The 18,795-nt window shown below is 38.5% G+C and overlaps 2 protein-coding genes and 1 long non-coding RNA gene across 4 annotated transcripts; all 3 read left to right on the top strand.

The window, feature by feature from the left end:
- Nucleotides 1-1,307: 1,307 nt before the first annotated feature.
- On the top strand, nucleotides 1,308-2,390 carry LOC110367886. Its single transcript, XR_004933247.1, has 5 exons — nucleotides 1,308-1,346; nucleotides 1,440-1,486; nucleotides 1,581-1,635; nucleotides 1,721-1,827; nucleotides 2,335-2,390. It is a non-coding gene; the product is annotated as an uncharacterized LOC110367886 (long non-coding RNA).
- A 377-nt stretch (nucleotides 2,391-2,767) lies between these two features.
- On the top strand, nucleotides 2,768-5,164 carry LOC118566755 (cylicin-1-like). The gene is made up of 8 exons (XM_036150124.1): nucleotides 2,768-2,776; nucleotides 2,823-2,933; nucleotides 3,562-3,618; nucleotides 3,692-3,736; nucleotides 3,827-3,940; nucleotides 4,016-4,090; nucleotides 4,173-4,250; nucleotides 4,369-5,164. The coding sequence occupies exons 1-8, from the start codon at nucleotides 2,768-2,770 to the stop codon at nucleotides 4,861-4,863; spliced, it is 984 nt and encodes a 327-aa protein (XP_036006017.1). The 3' UTR covers nucleotides 4,864-5,164.
- A 5,216-nt stretch (nucleotides 5,165-10,380) lies between these two features.
- LOC118566742 (TRAF3-interacting protein 1-like) lies at nucleotides 10,381-18,295 on the top strand. 2 transcript variants are annotated; one of them, XM_036150032.1, is made up of 4 exons: nucleotides 10,381-10,522; nucleotides 15,687-15,781; nucleotides 16,064-16,321; nucleotides 18,147-18,295. In XM_036150032.1, the coding sequence occupies exons 1-4, from the start codon at nucleotides 10,501-10,503 to the stop codon at nucleotides 18,150-18,152; spliced, it is 381 nt and encodes a 126-aa protein (XP_036005925.1). In that variant the 5' UTR covers nucleotides 10,381-10,500; the 3' UTR covers nucleotides 18,153-18,295. The 2 variants fall into 2 exon arrangements, with proteins under 2 accessions (XP_036005925.1, XP_036005924.1); XM_036150031.1 differs by lacking the exon at nucleotides 18,147-18,295 and having other exon boundaries at nucleotides 16,064-17,084.
- The last annotated feature ends 500 nt before the right edge of the window (nucleotides 18,296-18,795 follow it).

The raw sequence follows: 18,795 nt of genomic DNA, 5'->3' as shown, positions 1-18,795 counted from the left end.
AGCCATATTGGATTTTGAGGTCAGGGTTATTAGCAAAGCTCTCACTTTCCCACATGGAAATCTAGGTTACACCTTCTGTTTATTTTCCTCTTCAAACATAGATTATTTTTTCTTCTGCACATTCACAATTTGTCCTTCAACCAGGGAAGCAGTGACAATGGATGAGAATGCTGTTGTACTTTTATGACAAAACCCAACAAACTGAAAAGGTTAAGATCCGGCTTAGTTGCAGTTGAACACCCGTCCCGCGTGTGTCTGCTTTTCATTTCAATGCCATTGGATAAAATAATGCCATGAGCAAATGATACGCTGTCACTGCCACACATATTTTACATCACCTAGTACACGATTTGATTACCAAATGAGCCCTGCTGCCTTAGATTTGTTTGCTAAAGAAATCCATCAGATGTTCTTTGCAGCTCCTATGTGCCACTTACACTATAATGTAAAACCATACAAGATTGACACAACTGTGTCAGATATTGTAGCAATGACCCATTAATAGCATTACTTAATCCTGTTGAAGACTGACTCACCTCAGGATGCAGGATGCTTGAAACAGCAAGTGACAGCTTGACATATTTTATGATTCATTTGCATCTGACCAGTTGGGAGCACTAACAGATAATTGACATTTCAACCGCAGATCTTCAGTATTTTGTTTAAATAATAATAAAAAAATAATAAATATATTCAAGTATTTGATGGCGTCACGGGAAATTTAACATGCCCAGCCGGTCCCAACAGAGGAGAACCCTGTAAATGCCACTCTCCAGATCCTAGTACACATGTCCTATTCAGAACCAGAGCGCACAAAATCTGCTTTACTTCCTCACATTTAGACCCACATAACACTTGGTTTTCAATATACAGTACCAGTATACATGGAAGATAGGAAACAAAATGACAGCATTATAGCATTTCCTTAGTTTACAATGAAAGTTTAAGAACCACAAAATACAATGTTTGGTTTCATTTTAAACAGAGATCAACAACTTCATAAATTTAAAGAACAGCTGCTGTTGACCTTCATTAAAATTAATTTGTACCCAGGAATCTGTCCAACAGCTTTTGAAATGACTACAGAGAAAACATGTTCAACATCCTTGAAAACTCTAAGTTGATGCAACAACCGAATTTGTGGTTCTTCTTTCGGTACTGACAGGTGATTTGAGCAAATAGCTCTGAAGCAGTCTTTATATGTGTACCTTACATGCCTTAGTGAGCTCTTTTAGTGCCTAATCTTGTATTCTGATGAAGTTTAATTAAGGTTAAGCAACCGTCCTGAAGCTCGACTGTGTGTTTTTCTCAGGATGAAGAGAAAAAGGACCCTCTTTCAGCTGAAGGTGAGAAATGTACACACCGAGAACAAAGAAAAAAATAACCAAACTGATTTAAGAGCATCAGCGTGTTCAACCAGCTTATGCTTCGTGCTGCAGGTGGTGAGACGGGAGCGAGCGCTGATGGAGGTGAAGATGCTGACAAGGTGAGAAATCCAGCTCACACCTGCACACCACATCCCAAATATTACAAATGCTCATTCAGTGAAGATCATCGCTATTTTTGTCTTCTTCTGACAGACTAAAGAGCTTACAACAACAACAGCAGAAAGCAAAGACTTCCCTACACTAACCGGTGAGTGTCTATCTCTCTGGGTATTAACCTGCTTCGTTAAGAAGCGTTGGCGTTGGGGCTTGCTGTGACGATTTATTTCCAACAGGGGGAGCACAGCGGTTCCCGGATGGCATTGACGATGGTCACCTGAGTGATGATGAGGGGGAAGAAGAGAAGGGGAAGGATAAAAAGAAGAAGTTAAAGAAGAAAAAGGTGAGTTAGCTGTCAGCAAAACAGTACAAAGCGAAGAACCTTTCTTCCAGCTGCATAGTATTTATAACACCCAGAAACTCAGAAACTACAAGAAACTCACAATTTCTAATACATATACTAGGATTTACAATAGAATATATATATATATATATATATATATATATATATATATATATATATATATATATATATATATGTGTGTGTGTGTGTATATATGTGTGTGTGTGTGTATATATGTGTGTGTGTGTATATATATATATATATATATATATATATATATATATATATATATATATATATATATATATATATATATATATATATATATATATGTATATATATATATATATATATATATATATATATATGTATATGTGTGTGTTAGTAGTATAAGTACTAGTAGTCTAATGCGGTAACGCGAAATTAACGTGTTAACTTGCCCAGCCCTAATATATATATATATATATTTTATTTTTTTATTTATTTGTTTATTTATTTTTCTCATAGGGCTCCTCGTCTTCTGATAGTTGTTCAGACAGTGAGGATGAGAAGAAGAAAAAGAAAGATAAGGTTTGCACTGTTGCACCTTCTGTTTGCTTTTCATGGGGAGCCGTCCTGGGTTTGGTGTTTATATCATTGGATTTCCTATTTTACAGGATTCAAGCTCCTCTTCCTCCTCTGATAGTGAAGATGACAAAAAGAAGAAGAAGAAGAAGAAAAAATTAAAAAAGAAGAAGGACAAGGTTTGTGATCGAAACACTGTTGTTTAATGCTTTAGAGGTTCCGGTCCACATTTAATTTCCTGGAGTTTTTCCTTCACAGGATTCCAGCTCTTCCTCATCTTCTGACAGTGAGGATGACAAGAAAAAGAAGAAGAAGAAAAAGAAAAATAAGAAGGGAAAAAAGAAGAAGGATAAGGTTGGGAAAGCCTCCGTGAACGATGTTGCTAGTTCTTTTTAAAATAGGCTCAAATAATCACTTCTTTGCTTCTGCAGGATTCAAGCTCATCCTCTTCGTCGTCATCTTCTTCGGATAGCGAGGACGAAAAGAAGAAAAAGAAGCAAACAAAGAAAAAGAAGATCTCCATTGTCCTCGAGCTCTGTCAGGTGACAAATCTTCTGCTCCTGCCTCTGCATCCTCAGCTCCGGCGTCACTACATCTAGTCTATCCTCATACGTTTGATAGACACCGTCGCTGTCAACATCCTCACTTGACTTCTCTATTCGCTCCACTGCCCTACTCGAGCATTATAAAACCAAAAAAAATGACACCAACTGTGGCTGAAATTGAACTAATCCGCCAGAAACATTGATTTTATTGCAAAAACGACAAGTTTGTCTAATAACAAATGTATTTGGTCACTGGGGAAATGTTCACTGATGTCAGTTCAGAAAGAGTACAGCCAGAGTAATAGTCCAAAGAGGTCTACTTTAATGAACAGGTGAACTAATTGCAATATTTCATTTTTTAATTCTTCTTTGATCACTTTTTACCTGCAAAGGTCTCGTCCTACAGAAGGACAGGCCAGACAGAACATTTTTAGGCAACGCAGTAGTGTGGCCTACAGGCAAATATACCAACACACATACTGTAATGACCACTATGCAGGAACGGTTGGAGCAATAATATTTACATGTTCTGGATCCTGTTCTCATTAGTAATTATTTTTAGTCCCGTTGTGTCCATCATGCAGAGGTTTGGTAAATCTAACCATGTGACTGATATCCTCCTCAGGGCTCCAGCTCCTCTGATGAAAGTTCATCTTCCTCCTCCGACAGCGATGACGGCAAGGTACGATGCTGCGGCTGCATGGTTGCTCAAACTGTGAAACAAGACCTTTAAACCACAATATTTCTCGTTGTAGAAGAAGAAAAAGAAGAAGAAAAAGGACAAGAAGAAGAAAAAGAAGGTTGTTGATTGTTTGTTTTAAGCATGTGTGTCATTTTCTTTTCTTTCATTAAAATACCTAAAAATGTGACATCTTTTTCCGTCCATCCAGGATTCTTCATCCTCCTCCTCGTCTTCGTCCGGTGATTCTTCTAGCGGTGACGAGAAGAAGAAAAAGAAGAAGAAAAAGGACAAGAAGAAGAAGAAAAAGAAAGACAAGAAAAAGGTTAATTAAGAGCCAAGCCTGTGAGACAAATTGGAAGCTGAAGGGCAGTTTTTAAATGATGTGTTCTCATTCAAGGACTCAGACTCCTCTAGCAGTGATGATGACAAGAAGAAGAAGAAGAAGAAAGACAAAAAGAAGAAAAAGAAGGAGGTATTCTATTGGGAAAAAATATATGGCTGTAGTTTATTTGAAGACCAGATGATGGAGTGTTGGTCGCTTTGTGTCTGAGCAGGACTCCGGTTCCAACTCGTCCAAGTCATCCGACCGCTCCAGTGACAGCGACAAGGAGAATAAGGAGAAGGCCAAGAAGGTAAATGGAGTCCTAAAATGGAAGCGTCATCGTTTTGTCTCAGCATTTCAAAGAAACAACGGATGACGCTCTGCTTTTCCGCTAAGTGTTTCTGTGCACGCTGTTCTTTTTCATGAAGGTGGTGTCGTTTGAATTCCAGGAAAGCCCTGAACGCGACCAAAGCGGCGAGCCTAAACCAGAGGATTCAGGCTCAGGCGTCGGCTCACCTTCTGCCTCCAGCGGTGGCGGCTCCGCTCAGAGCGGCACCGGATCCTCCTTCGTTGTGTCTCTCTCCTCCGCTGTGAAGACGGATCCTCCGAATCCTTCGTCCACCTACAAGTTGTCTTCTACCTCCGGCGGTGGCGGCTCCGCTCAGAGCGACACCGGATCCTCCTCCATTGTGTCTCTCTCCTCCACTGTGAAGACGGATCCTCCGAATCCTTCGTCCACCTACAAGTCGATCTACACCAACTCCCACCTGCGCGCCGGAGACAGGCCTTCATCTCATAGGCCCGTCAGCCCCATGGAGTCCTTGATGGGGAGCCCCAGGAGGTATGGAGAGGGAACCACCAGAACCTCTACCCCCCTGTCCTCAAGCGACCTCCTGAGGGGCCCCAAGCCATACCCACCATGAAATGACGGGAAGAAGACGTCGCGGATAATAATGTTGAGGAAATAAACACGGCCAATTGAATTAAATTAGGTCAGCGCTAAGGATGCTTCTGGGTGCTTTTTATGTTCTGGATTCATTGAAAACACAGGCAGATAAAACACATCTTTTGTTCTGTTGGCTTCTCGGAAGTTGATACAGAAATTTCTGTTGTTTTTTTTTTAACATTAAAATGGGAGTAAATGTCTAATTCTGGAACAAATTTTCAACTGCATAAGATAAATTGCAAATGTTTGCTATGGGTAATAAAACTTTGATCATTCGTCATTGTGTGTTCACTTTGGAAAAACTACTTTTTTCTCCCCAGTTCCTATTAATTAATTGAAGAAAAACTGTCGATCTTTACAAAGTCACTAGTGGCTCAGTTATTCGTGACACTGCTGGCTTCTGTCAGTAAAGGTATAGTGGATGATCTTTTTATTAAAGTGTAACACTTTGTATTTCAGACTAGATATAGCGCTCTGGGTTCTTTCTGTATTACAGAACAACCCAAGAACATTTTGTTTCCTATTATCAAACATTTGATTTGTCTAGCAACTCATCATCCATGCCATTAAGCCCATTAAATATTCTTCACTGATAAATTTGAATTCTTTGGACTTCATGAATCTACCTTTTGTCTGAACCACAAATAATGAGAGTTGTGTGAAGTTAACACTTATTTACCAAACTTCAAAATGAAAAATATATCATAAATAACATTTTTTTTATAAAACCCAAACACCAAGCAAATTAAAATATTCCCTACAGAACTTGTCTGGTTCAAAATTCAGAAAATTAAACATGGGGATTTTCCCTTTTGTGTCACAGAAGTTTGCAGAGACAAACATCAGGACATGAAAACGGTTAGAACATCTGATAAAAATCTGATAAATATTAGAGAAGGAGGAGGTTTTTCCTCTCACAGATGCTACCGGTGCCATCTGACGCCTCCTTGTTAGATTGGCTAACTGCTCCATTGCCTTGCTCACGTGCTGGAAAGCTGAAGAAAAAAAAAAAAAAACGCACACTACATTTGCAAAACATTTTCTCGTCCGGTGATGAGAACGATTGTGGGTGTTGATAACGCAGCAAGCACTCATCTTTTTGTTTTATTTTATAGTCTGGATTACTAAAAAAATTACATTGCACTGCACCACCTAAATGTACGGAAGAGGATTAGGGCCACTCAAAAAAAAAAAAAAAGTCTACTCAATTCTGACTTTTTTTCTCAGAATTCTAACTTTTTTCTCAGAATTCTAACTTTTTTCTCAGAATTCTGACTTTTTTTTCAGAATTCTGACTTTTTTTCTCAGATTTCTGAGATTAAAGTCAGAATTCTGACTTTTTTCTCAGAATTCTGACTTTTTTCTAAAAAAAAGTCAGAATTCTGACTTTAATCTCAGAATTCTGAGAAAAAAAGTCAGAATTCTGAGAAAAAAGTCAGAATTGAGTAAACTTTTTTTTTTTGAGTGGCCCTAATCCTCTTCCGTATAAATGGGCCTGCACTGATACTGTCACAATTTGGGTTTTGTCTTGGTTTATGTTATCAGATTTATTAGTTAAGTTTCTGCTTTTGGGGTCTTGTTTGGTTTTGATTTAGACATGTTGTTCTGTTTAGGTATCCTGTTTTCCACCTGTCACTTTATCAGCAATCTGTCAGCTTTCTTGCCCTGATTAGTTTCACCTGCCTTCCCTGTAATTAGTTTTCACTCCATTTCACCTGTGTACTCCACTATATAGTTCTGCCTCGGTCTGCCCTGTCTGACTGATTTACCGGTTTACCGACCTGATTCTGTCCCATGGTTATCCGAGCTTGCTTTGCCCTGTTTGTACCTCTGCCTATTTTGGACTGCCTTTTGTGTACCGGATTTTGGACTGCCATTTTGACCATTGAGCCTTGCCTGTCCCTGTTTTATTATTAAATCCTGTTTTTTGCCTTCACCTCACTTGTTTGGTTTGAATACTGGGTTTGCCTGATTCTAGTTCATAACAGATACTTCTGTTTCCGTATTTCCGTTTGCCCTCCTAAACTTTTTAGAAGGTAAAGGGAGTTGCTCGAATGTTGGAATAAGTCCAACATTCGAGCAACTGCTTCCCATTGTCGTGTAAAAAGTTGAATTAATGAGCCGTGCCCGTGCCAGCAACCCCCACCCCACCCACACGCAGGATAATCTGGTTTAGCAGGTCAGTTTAGCAGCCAGCAACTCTGGCCTGCTAAACTTTGTAAATGTTGTAGGCAGAAAACAATCTTTTATATATATATATATATATATATATATATATATATATATATATATATATATATATGGCTGCAGCCAAAAAAGATCAGCGAAAACAGAGGCTACATCAGATGAGGAAGACACATCAACCCCCCATTGTAGCAAAAAACAAAAAGTTGCTGATGTGGGCTTAACATCTAGATCCACAGAGAAGTCAAAAGGTGGCACCGTGTGGTTCCACCACATAGTGAGAGACTTGTCTGCTCATGAAACTCCACATACAGCATTCAATGGATCTGGAGGGCCAGCAGAGATTGCAAGACTCAAAATCACGAGTTGCCTTCGAAGCTTCCTGTGGGCCAACAGATTCATATGTAGCGAGGTATATACAGTGTGTCCTCATATAAGCATAAATAATACAAAATAGAAATAAGGCAGAGGATATCTTATGCACCTTCACAGTGACGTGTATACATGTGTATTGACATATATTCAGGTGTAATAGCAGCAGAAGTCACTTCTTTCAGGAATATTGCACAATGTTTTGAAGAGAATTGCACATTAGACATTGCACGTAGGTTATTAGTTACGATTAACTGTTGTGGTTACAGTTATAATTGCAGTTATTGTTACAGCTATTGTGCAGCATTGTATAATCTGATGGCAGCAGGAATGAATGACCTGCGGTAGCGCTCCTTTTTACAGACAGGATGTCTAAGTCTGGCACAAAAGGAGAACATGGAATAAGATACGACCTCAATGAAACTGACTGCTACATGCATGTTGTTGCAAGGACAGCTTGTAAGGAAAAGATACACGGTTTGTTGGGCTGATCAGACTTTATTCAAACAGGTAGTTTGAACGGTCCAGGAGTGGCCGTTCAAAATCCAATGGACACAATTAGAAGTCCTGGAGGCATACAAGTCCTGGAGAGATGGAAGATTGCAGCCAATCACCTTCTCTGCAGACCTGATGACACGCTGCAGTCTGCTTTTGTCCTTAGCGGTGGCACCAGCGTACCAGATGGTGATGGAGGAGGTGAGGATGGACCCACTGTTGGAGGACTAGAAGTGCACCATCATTGTCCTTGGCAGGTTGAATTTCTTCAGCTGCCGCAGGAAGTACATCCTCTGCTGGGCTTTCTTGGATCATCAAGTGTTGATTAAAAATGTCCTGGTTTGTGATAGCATGGACTTCAACAAAGTCCCCCCAGCTCTTTTGGAGGAGAAACAAACCCACAGCACGACATCTCCTCTACCTTATAGTAACAGTGGGCTTTGCCCACCTTTTCATCTTCAACCTAAGTTTGAACTTTCCTAAAATTTTCAGTGTGAGGTCAACAACATTACCATAAATATGAGTTTAATTCAAGGCCCTGAGGACTGTGGAAGCTGTTGCCTTTCACCCCCCCCCCCCCCCCAACACCTTGAATGTACTTTGACAGCACAAACACCACAAAAAAACATGCACCACAACTCTGCAGAAACATCAGTGTGTCTGGCAACAGTTTAAAAGTTCACCTTCAAAAAAACACACATGCACATATACGAAATGAATTGCAAATCATTCAGTTTCAATATAAACATGTTCCAGCTCTGCAATTACTCAATAGGCTACATGATTCAAATGCACTATTGTCTTTATTTATCTTCATGTTTATTTATCTTCTTGAAACAACTAATCTGACATTGTTCTGACCATAGACATAATATAAGAGTAGTTGGGCGGGTTCTGCCTATGCTGCTATGTGTCTGCCATCTTAAACGTGGCAAATCTGCAGTTACTCAGTCACTTAAACAGTATCAGAGGGACTTTAATCTCAGAATATACTTTGTATTCGTAGTATTTTTGTTTTTGTAATTTTACAAGTTTATTTTCGTATCCCTTTCATTTCATTCTCCTGAATTTATTCTCGTAAAGAATAAAAATAATTAAAATAATCTAACCTGGCCCTATTACTCCAGGAGTGAAATATTTCTGCAAACTGTGATTATTCTGGAAATGTTCCCTCTTAATTCTCATGAGAAATGTTATGAAAAAAATATGACGTTTTTCTCATAACATTATCACTTTTATGTTTTTTTTTTTTTTTACTTTATTGTCCTAGGTCTTTTACTCCCCCAAAAAGTCTGTTCCTGAAGTTTGACATGTGACACAGTTTTATTAAATAATGAAGACCACAATGTTTAGATTTAACAAATTGATCCTTATATTTATAACACATACACACACAAATATACATACATATATATACATACACACACACACACACACACACATACATACATACATACATACATACATACATACATATATATATATATATATATATATATATATATATATATATATATATATATATATATATATATGCCCTGCGACAGACTGGCAACCTGTCCAGGGTGTACCCCGCCTCTCGCCCAGTGAACGCTGGAGATAGGCACCAGCAACCCCCGCGACCCCATGAGGGATTAAGCGGTTTGGAAAATGGATGGATGGATGGATGGATATATATATATATATATATATATATAAATATATATATATATATATATATATATATATATATATATATATATATATATATGCCCTGCGACAGACTGGCAACCTGTCCAGGGTGTAACCCGCCTCTCGCCCAGTGAACGCTGGAGATAGGCACCAGCAACCCCCGCGACCCCACGAGGGATTAAGCGGTTTGGAAAATGGATGGAGGATGGATGAGTATATATATATATTAAATAGATATATAGATCTAGTATTAGATAAGAGATATATATATATATATACCTATATATATAGATACATATTATATATACATATATATAATATATATTATATATATATATATATATATATATATATAATATATATATATTATATATAAAATCACCACAGCTATTTATTTGTCTTATTTATAATACTTGAAAATCTATATGTGCACATCTATGTCTAAATACTTTAGTCTGTACTGTATGCAAGCTAAAAACCTTGAAAAGAATAGGTCTTGCACAGCTTTTTCCTAGTGTTACCACTCTGCAGCTTTACTGTGTCAGTTTTGCAACATGGTGCAGCCTTAGTTTATAGAAGGCAGATACAAGTAGTGAAATCAGCCCGAATACATTTCCATGCAGCACAGGAATCTTCTCTGATCCACGTTCACTACAACAGAGCTTAACTTTTTTCTGCCACATACAATATGGCGGTGACGTTGACGTGCGAACCTCCGCCCAACGACGCGTCTACGTATATGATGTCTATGGTTCTGACAGTGGCTCCACCTGGGCGGGGGGCGGGGCTTAACCGGGGCAGGAGCTTTAGGTGCGGCTCAGTCAGTCTTCCTGAAAGTGGGGAGAGTTGAACTGTCAGCGGCAGCCAGGCTCGAAGAAAACGCATCAGCAGAATGGATCTTGATCTGTCGTCGGGTAAGTTTAAATCTGCGACAGCGGGGTTTGTTTCCCCCCGCTGACAGGGTCCGTGTATCTTTTGGTCATTGGATTTTCGTTTCAGAAACAGGAATTGAAAAAACAAAAACAAATGGCCATTTGATTTTTGTTGTAAAATACAAAAAAGAAAATCGAAATACAAAGCGTTTATCTTTTTCACTGTCAAAAGGGGAAAAGTAAAATTTGAAAAATTATTTGAATTTAATTTTCTATTTTGGGTAACAAAAAACAAAAAAGCTTTTAAACAGAAACAGAAAAACGGCTCGTTTGTTCATACTCCGGAAACCGGATGTGGTTCCTACTGCCTGAGACTACTTTCCAAAATAAAAGCAATATGTTTGACGTGCATCAGGGTATTTTATTATTATTATTTTTTTACACATGTCGACTACAGTTAGTTTACATAATTTATTTCAGTTTTGTGTAATATTCCTTATTATTGAGGTCTGCTGATGAATATGGAAATATATGTTCTGGTCATAGTCACTGTTTAGCCTAAATAACTACTAAAACAATAGCATACAAGCTTAAACAGGCTTGCTGTTGCAATGACTCAGATAACTGAAAATTTGCACAGGGATATTAAAACAATTGGTTTGCCCAAGTAACTACTTTCACTTACAGATGACAGATTAAGATCTCAAGATGTTACTCATCGAAATCCATCTACATGATGTGAAATTCCAAAATAAAAGCCCTCCAAAATCTCTATGTTAAGTCAGTTTGACCTAAGTTGCTGTCAATATTGAATGGTTTTTAGTGTATACTGTCACTTCAACATGACAGTAGAACACCTCCAGATGTTGCTCAACAAATTGCATCCACATCTGATGTTGTCATTGTTAATATTCTGAAAGGGTAGCATGCAGCTATTGTTGAACAAGAATGTGATCAATGTAAAACACACCTTAACATTCAGGTTCAATTAATACTTTTCTTTTGATAACAGATTTGTTACTTTTAAAAATGTGAAAGTGGATTAAAAACATAAAACAACTGTAAAGTTTATCAAAATTATGTGTGTTTGTGTGTGTGTCCAAAAAAGCTGGACGATGCTCTTATGTTGTAATTCAACAAGCCCGATATTCATAAAACTTTGGTCATCCTTTGTGATATGGCTTCTCATATTGAAAATAAGAGACAGAATCTAACTGTTGTATCTTAGAGTCATAGGCCTACTTACTCTCGCTGATTCTTGGACATCCTTCTTTCCCGGAAAAACAAGGCTTTATGCGATACATTCATTCAGCCAATAACAAATAAGACAAAGTTCCACTGAGAGTCTCTTTTGTCCAAATTATAGAAAGATCACAACAAAAATGTTCTGTGTGCTTTCTTCTTAGACTGGCTAGTAATTTTTTTTAATTCATATTAATGATTATTTTTATCTGTGTATGACAAAAAATATTTAGTTTTCAATACATTGAGAAACCTAATATACACTATATTGTAGGGCTGGGTATCATCTAGGATGAGCCGATTCGATACGATTCTCGATACACAGCTCACGATACGATACGATTCTCGATACATAGCTCAGCTTGATTTGATTCCAATATCGATATTTATTACTTTGAATTAATGCTCAGTGATTCAATCACCAAAATCAGCCAAATATTATGTTTATGTTCTATTTATTGATCACAGACATATTAACAGGAAAATAAAGTGCATTTGCTTCAATGCATTTAACGTGTCACAGAAACCAAAAATGTGCCCAAACATCTGATTTTAGGGTCAAAGGAGCTTCTAAAATCCTGTCGGCCGTTCCACAAATTCGTCTCACTCGCTCTCCTTCGCTGTGAACTGTAATGGTTGCGCTGTAATAACGCCCCCTAGGGTCTTCGGTTCTCCACAATCACTATCAAGCTATTTCTGGATAATGTTCACCTAAACTAGTGCACTTTCACATCTCCCACAGGTGCTGGGTCCCAGGTATTAAGTGTTCACTTATATACAGTAATCTTGTAATTTATTTATTTATGTTCTTTCACTTTCTTTTTTCAAATATCACATTACACATGTCAGCTTACATAATAATATATATGATTTAGCAATGGCATCTAGGTGTTATTCGAGTGTATCTGTTGCTTTATGTCTGTTGGTTGTGCTGTTCTTTTTGTGTCTCCAGGTGATGGAGCAGACAAAGAAGGTTTTATCATTCTCTCCCTTTTATCTCCTCTTTCTTTCACCTCTACTCTTTTTTTTCTTTTCTTTCACTTTTTGTTCTTCCTTTACTCTCCCATTGTTATGTCCATATAATTTGAAATTCTCCTTGCAGGAATCATAATAAAGCTATTTACAAGCATAAATCAAGTGGAGCACTATGGCGAAAGCCGTTTGCTCCACTTGTAAAAGCAAAATCTGTCGAGCTCTATTTGGCATTGAGACATCAATTCCTATTGCCATATTGCTGGACAGGACACTGGAAAAAAAAAAAAAAAAAAAAAAAAAAAAAAAAAATTACGCCCCCTAGAGGTTGGGAGGTATATCGATATTGAAAGCCAGAATATCGATATTAAATCGTTTTTAAAAATATCGATATTAATCTTTATATCGATTTTTATGCACAGCCCTACTATATTGTATTGTATAAGTATTCACTCACCTGCCTTTGACTCTTCTGGAAAGGCTGTCCACAAGGTTGAGTGTGTTTATGGGAATTTCTGACCATTCTTACAGAAATGCATTTGTGAGGTCACATACTGATGGTGTACAACAAGACATGGCTCTCAGTCTCCACTATATTTAATCTCAAAGGTGTTCTGTTGGGTTGAGGTCAGGGCTCTGTATAGGCCAGTGAAGTTCATCCACATCAAACTCTTCCATCCATGTCCTTATGGACCTTGCTTTGTGCTCTGGTGCTCAGTCATGTTGGAGGAGGCAGGGGCCAGCTCCAAACTGTTCCCACAAAGTTGAGAAAATGGAATTGTCCAAGATGTCTAGTCTGTGGAAACACTCAGAGCTCCGTTCACTGGAACTAAGGGGCCAAGCCCAGCTCCTGAAAAACAAACCCACACCATAATCCCCCCTCTGCCAAACTTTACACTTGGCACAATGAAGTCAGACAATCACCATTCTCCTGGCAACCGCCAAACCCAGACTCGTCCATCAGATTTGCAGATGAAGAAGCGTGATTTGTCACTCAGAAGAACGTGTCTCCAATGCCTTGCATTGCACTTGGTGATGTATGGCTTGGATGCAGCTGATCAGCCATGGAAACCCATTCCATGAAGCTCTCTGCACTGTTCTTGAGCTAATCTTAAGGCCACATGAAGTTTGGAATCATGTAGTGATTGACTTTGCAGAAAGTTGGCAACCTCTACGCTCTATGCACTTCAGTATCCACTGAACCCGCTCCGACAGTTTACGTGGACTAACACTTCGTGGCTGAGTTGCTGTCGTTCCCAAACATTTCCATTTTCTCATGATACAGCAGTTGACTCAAGAATATTTAGGAGCGAGGAAAGTTGACAACTGGATTTTTTGCCTGCTGGCATCCTATCACAGCTTCATGCTGGAATTCACTGAGCTCCTGAGAGCAACCCATTCTTTCACAAATGTTTGTGAAAACAGTCTGCATGCGTAGTTTTTATACACCTGTGACCATGGAAGTGATTGGAACACCTGATTCTAATAATTTGGATGGCGGAGCGAATACTTTTGCAATATAGTGTATATAGTCATGTTGGAACATCATATCAAATCTTAATGAGCTTTGTTGAGCAGCCTCTGGAGATGTTCTACTGTCACTCTGACTCAAAAATTTTCACTTAAAACATAAGGGTTAGTAGCAACATTATCAGTAACTTAGGTCAAAGTGAATATATAGCGAGATTTTGAAGGGCTTTCACTTTGAAATTCCACATCAGATGTGGATGAAATTTGTTGCGCAACATCTGGAGGTGTTCTACTGTCAGGCTGAAGTGACAGTATCCCCTGAAAATGTACCGTTTAGTAACAACATTGCCAGAAACTTATGTGAAATTGACTTAATGTAGAGATTTTGGAGGGGTTTAATTTAGAAATTCCACATCATGTATATGGATTTTGATGAGTAACATGTCAAGATCCTAATCTGTTATCTGTAAGTGAAAGTAGTCACTTAGAAAAACCAATTGTTTTAATATCCCTGTGCAAATTTTCACTTTTCTGAGTCATTGCAACAGCAAGCCTGTTTAAGGCTGTTGGCTATTTTTTTTTAGTAATTATTCAGGCTAAACAGTGACTATGACCAAAATATATATTTCCATATTCACCAGCAGGCTTGAATAATAAAGAAGTATTACATAAAGCTGTGAGAAATTATTTCAACTAACTGAAGTCCACATGTGTAACAAAACAAAGAATAGAATAGGTTGATACACGTCAAACACATTGCTTTTATTTTGGAAAGTAGTCTCAGGCATTGCTACCGTAATGCATGGTGTTCGCATGACCTTCAAAATGAAGGGAGGGCTGGCATGACTGCCGTGTCCACAGTGGCGGCTGGCTTGACCGCAGTAAACTCAACCATGTTCATTGGAAAATCGCCTCACTTTTCTTAGAAAATATCGTCTTACTCCCCCTCTCACCTGGGATATCTGCGCTGAGATTTGTATGGATGACAAGCCTTGTTTTGTCGTGTCTAAAATCAAATCTGCGTAAGGTTCTTAAGACATTTTATTCTGAAAAATGTGGTGCTTTTGCAATGCAGAAGTGACCACTTCCGGTCTCGGAATATGAACAAACGAGCCTCTTTTTCGTTTACGTTTTAAACCATTTTTGTTTTTTCTTACCCGAAATGGAAAATGAATTTCAAATAATTTTTCAAATTTCACTTTTCGCTTATGGACAATGAAAAAGATAAAAGCTTTGTATTTCGATTTTCTTTTTTGTATTTTAAAACAAAAATCAAATGGCCATTTGTTTTTGTTTTTTCAATTCCTGTTTCTGAAACGAAAATCCAATGACCAAAACATACACTGACCCTGACAGGGATCCGTCTGTGGTTGCAGGAGAATTTATTAAGTAAAGCGCCTGGCAGCAGATTGTGAAATGGGGGCAATAATATTAATAAAAAAGCTTTCCCTTACGAATCAGTTTGTGATTCTTCTTTGTTTTTTTTAAACCCCCAAACACTTCAACCACTGTCCGTTTGCAGCTTTGGGTGGAAAAGATGAGGAGGTGAAGAAGACGGAGGCACAGAAGGACGAGCTGAGCTGGCCTTGGAGCAAAAACAAGGATAAAGACAAGAAGGTAGGAGACCATTTGGTCTTTTGTAAGACGTTTTTAGTGGAGGCAAGTCAGACATAAACTATGCTGATTTGGTGCTGATGTGTGTAAGCTTGTGTAAGGCTTGTGGGAGTTGCTCATGTGAAAATACTACCTCTGTTGCATGTTGCCAGAGGCTTTTTATTTATTTTTTTTATTTTAAAACAAAGAGCCAGTGCAGTTCTGGTTCTACATTAGATGTACGAGTTGTCCTATCAGGCATCACTCATCAGAGTTTCATTCTGCCCAAACTCTTCCTGTTCTCAGGGTGACAAGTCTGATAGCAAAGACAAGGACAAGTCTGACCACAAGGAAAAAGACAAAGACAAGAACAAGTCTGACCACAAGGAAAAAGACAAAGACAAGAACAAGTCTGACCACAAGTCCAAGTCTGACCACAAGGACAAAGAGAAGTCCAAGGATGGCAGTAGCAAAAAGAAGAAGGAAAAGAAGGAAAAGAAAGAAGGGGACGAAGGTAAAGACAGCGGTTCATCATCATCGTCATCATCATCTAGCAGCAATGAGGTACAGTATCCACCATTTTTAATAACCATCTATTTCTGTTGGCTTTGACAGAGAACCCTGGCAGATTATCAGGTTAATCTCTGTGTTTCCTTGTTCATATCTGGCGTTTGTAGAAAACCTAGAAAAGCCGATGAAATGCAGCCAAACGGGGAAACATACCGGTCACGCCTCGGTTCAAGGGTTGACTGCAGAATCATGGCCTTTTTGTAAGGGTGTGTGTTTGTACAGCATCCACAGCAGGTCTTACTAGCACTGCAAGTTTTCTCATGGCCACGCCCCCGTCGTCTATGTTGCTAGCTCTGTTCATAGATCAGAATCTATATTTCAGTCTCTCTCTGTCCTCTCAGAGCGCCCATATTAGCCTAAAAATTCCTTCCTTGGAGTCTTATGTTAAAAGTGACTCAAAGCAGCTGAGAAAGGAGATGACAGAATTATTATTTTTTTATCTTTGTGAGCAGGTGTGGTTGATGCCGTGGCTAGGTGTGACCCTGTGATTGGTTGATAATACAAACACACAAATGCGCTCCTAGGAGACAAATTAACTGATCAGACTGGATTAACAGGCCTGTATCCCGATGATGAAACTCAGCAGAATTGTCACACAGCATCAAAATGTTTGCATATTATTTTTGCTGTGCTTATTGTTGTGTTCCCTCACCAGTCATTTTACTACCTTATCTGATATCAATGCGCACTGACACTCCCCTGTCAGCATCAGCATATTTGGCAAAACGGCTGACTTAAAATGGAGCAAAATAATGTGGGGAAAAAAAAAGAAACGAACAGCAGCATGTCCACACACTTCTGGGAGAATAGAGAAGTGTTGAAGGGTACATTGGTCCCTGGATCAGATAAACTGATTTTGAAGCGTATTGCCAGAGATCAATATTGTCTGCGCATCTTGGTGCTTTTACGCACCGGCCTGGGATGTGAATCAAAAGCGAGGAGATGGCGCCACACAAGTAAACTTCTAGATGACCATTTAGGCCGCTGACATCATTATGCAATGCAGAAAATCCTTTCCTTTTTTTTTTTTTTTTAAATATATTTTTATATTTCTCCACTTTTTATCCATGATTATTCAAGATTTTTCCTAATCTTTATTTATCCTCAATAAAATGACATTACTACAGCTGCACCTTTTACCCGTCAGGCCTCTGAAACTAATTTCCCTCCATGGGGATGATAAAGTTTCTTACCTACACATTATAATTGTGTGATTATTAAAAACAGTTTGTCCTCATTTCCTCCATTGTTTAGGCGGTGGATCAGCCAATCAGCTCTCTCTGTTTCCTCCATATTTCCTGCTTAAGACACTCTCAGGCTCGCTAAAAGTCCTCCTCGGCTCTAAGGGCTAGGATGATTTGTGAATAACCTTTTAGCTTACCGAGGTAAAACTTAGAATATGGGAAATTGTAAGATTTTATTTTTTTCTTCCTAAAATGATGTAAGAGCTACTTTATGTTTCAGGATTCTTTGTCAATATATGGGCTTTGGACCTCTAGCGGTCACACTGTTGGATAGTCGTTGCAAAATACTTTTTTTTTTTTTTTGTTTTTTTTTTTTTTTTTTCTCCCATGCTTGAGGAAAAAATAAAACCCAGCCCTGAGTGGGAGATGGTGAGAGATAAAGAGTTTAACAGGAGTCATAAAAGGGAGGTTGTGGAACAAGCCACTCTGTTAGTCGGCCTGAACAGACTCAACTGGAATAGATCGTTAAAATAAAGATGGCAGCTATGAAGCTCAGATCTTTCTTTTCTCTTCCTTTCTTTTTATTCATTTTATTTTTTTAAAGCTTCTTCTATAACATTATTGTCTCATTTCAGGACTGATCTGCCTCGTGGACCGCTGTGTTTGACACTCTATTTTTTTTTTGCTTAATGTGAGGCTGCCCGTATGGTTTATCTATGCCAACTTATACATGTTGAATAAACAAAACTGATTCTTGGAAATAAATGTTGTGACAACAAAATAGCCTCTTTTGTTTTTTTTTTTTCTTTTTGCTTAATACCTTGTCTATGCTCCGATCTCGCCACAAGATGGCAGTGTCTACTATCTTCAAAGTCGGCAAAGGTTTGACGTTCAAGAATGTATTTAGTGAAGCAATGTTGACCACTTCTAGAATAATATAAAAGGATTCTAAATTGTTTACGGAATCATATTTGGAAGGAAACTCGTTTAGATGGGGAAAAATAGCCGTGTTGCCACAGTGTGTCACTTTTGGGAAAAAAAAGAGGGATCCTGAGTAGAATGGAGCCAGGTGACTGATGCGATGACATCCATTTAAAAAAACAAAGCTGCACCTATGACTGGTTCCTATAAATGTTTCATTTTATAACATTCCCTAATAACAATTTAATGCAGTTTTGCATCCCTGTTTCATCCGTTTCGTTCACATACTCTTGAGGCAGCACATAACTTGGCTCTACAGTACCCTTCAGATGTGCCCATACCGCTTTAACTCTCCACTTTTTA

Source organism: Fundulus heteroclitus, chromosome 18 (genome assembly GCF_011125445.2).
Source record: "Fundulus heteroclitus isolate FHET01 chromosome 18, MU-UCD_Fhet_4.1, whole genome shotgun sequence".
NCBI classification, from domain to species: domain Eukaryota; kingdom Metazoa; phylum Chordata; class Actinopteri; order Cyprinodontiformes; family Fundulidae; genus Fundulus; species Fundulus heteroclitus.
This window is presented reverse-complemented; position numbering and strand designations above follow the sequence as displayed.

Coding starts and splice junctions, on each gene's coding strand:
- LOC118566755 (XM_036150124.1), top strand. Junction 3,941..4,015: donor AAAAGAAAGACAAGAAAAAG/GTTAATTAAGAG, acceptor TTCTCATTCAAG/GACTCAGACTCCTCTAGCAG. Junction 4,251..4,368: donor ATAAGGAGAAGGCCAAGAAG/GTAAATGGAGTC, acceptor TTTTTCATGAAG/GTGGTGTCGTTTGAATTCCA.
- LOC118566742 (XM_036150031.1), top strand. CDS start 10,501: ATGGATCTTGATCTGTCGTCGG. Junction 10,523..15,686: donor GGATCTTGATCTGTCGTCGG/GTAAGTTTAAAT, acceptor GTCCGTTTGCAG/CTTTGGGTGGAAAAGATGAG. Junction 15,782..16,063: donor ACAAGGATAAAGACAAGAAG/GTAGGAGACCAT, acceptor TCCTGTTCTCAG/GGTGACAAGTCTGATAGCAA.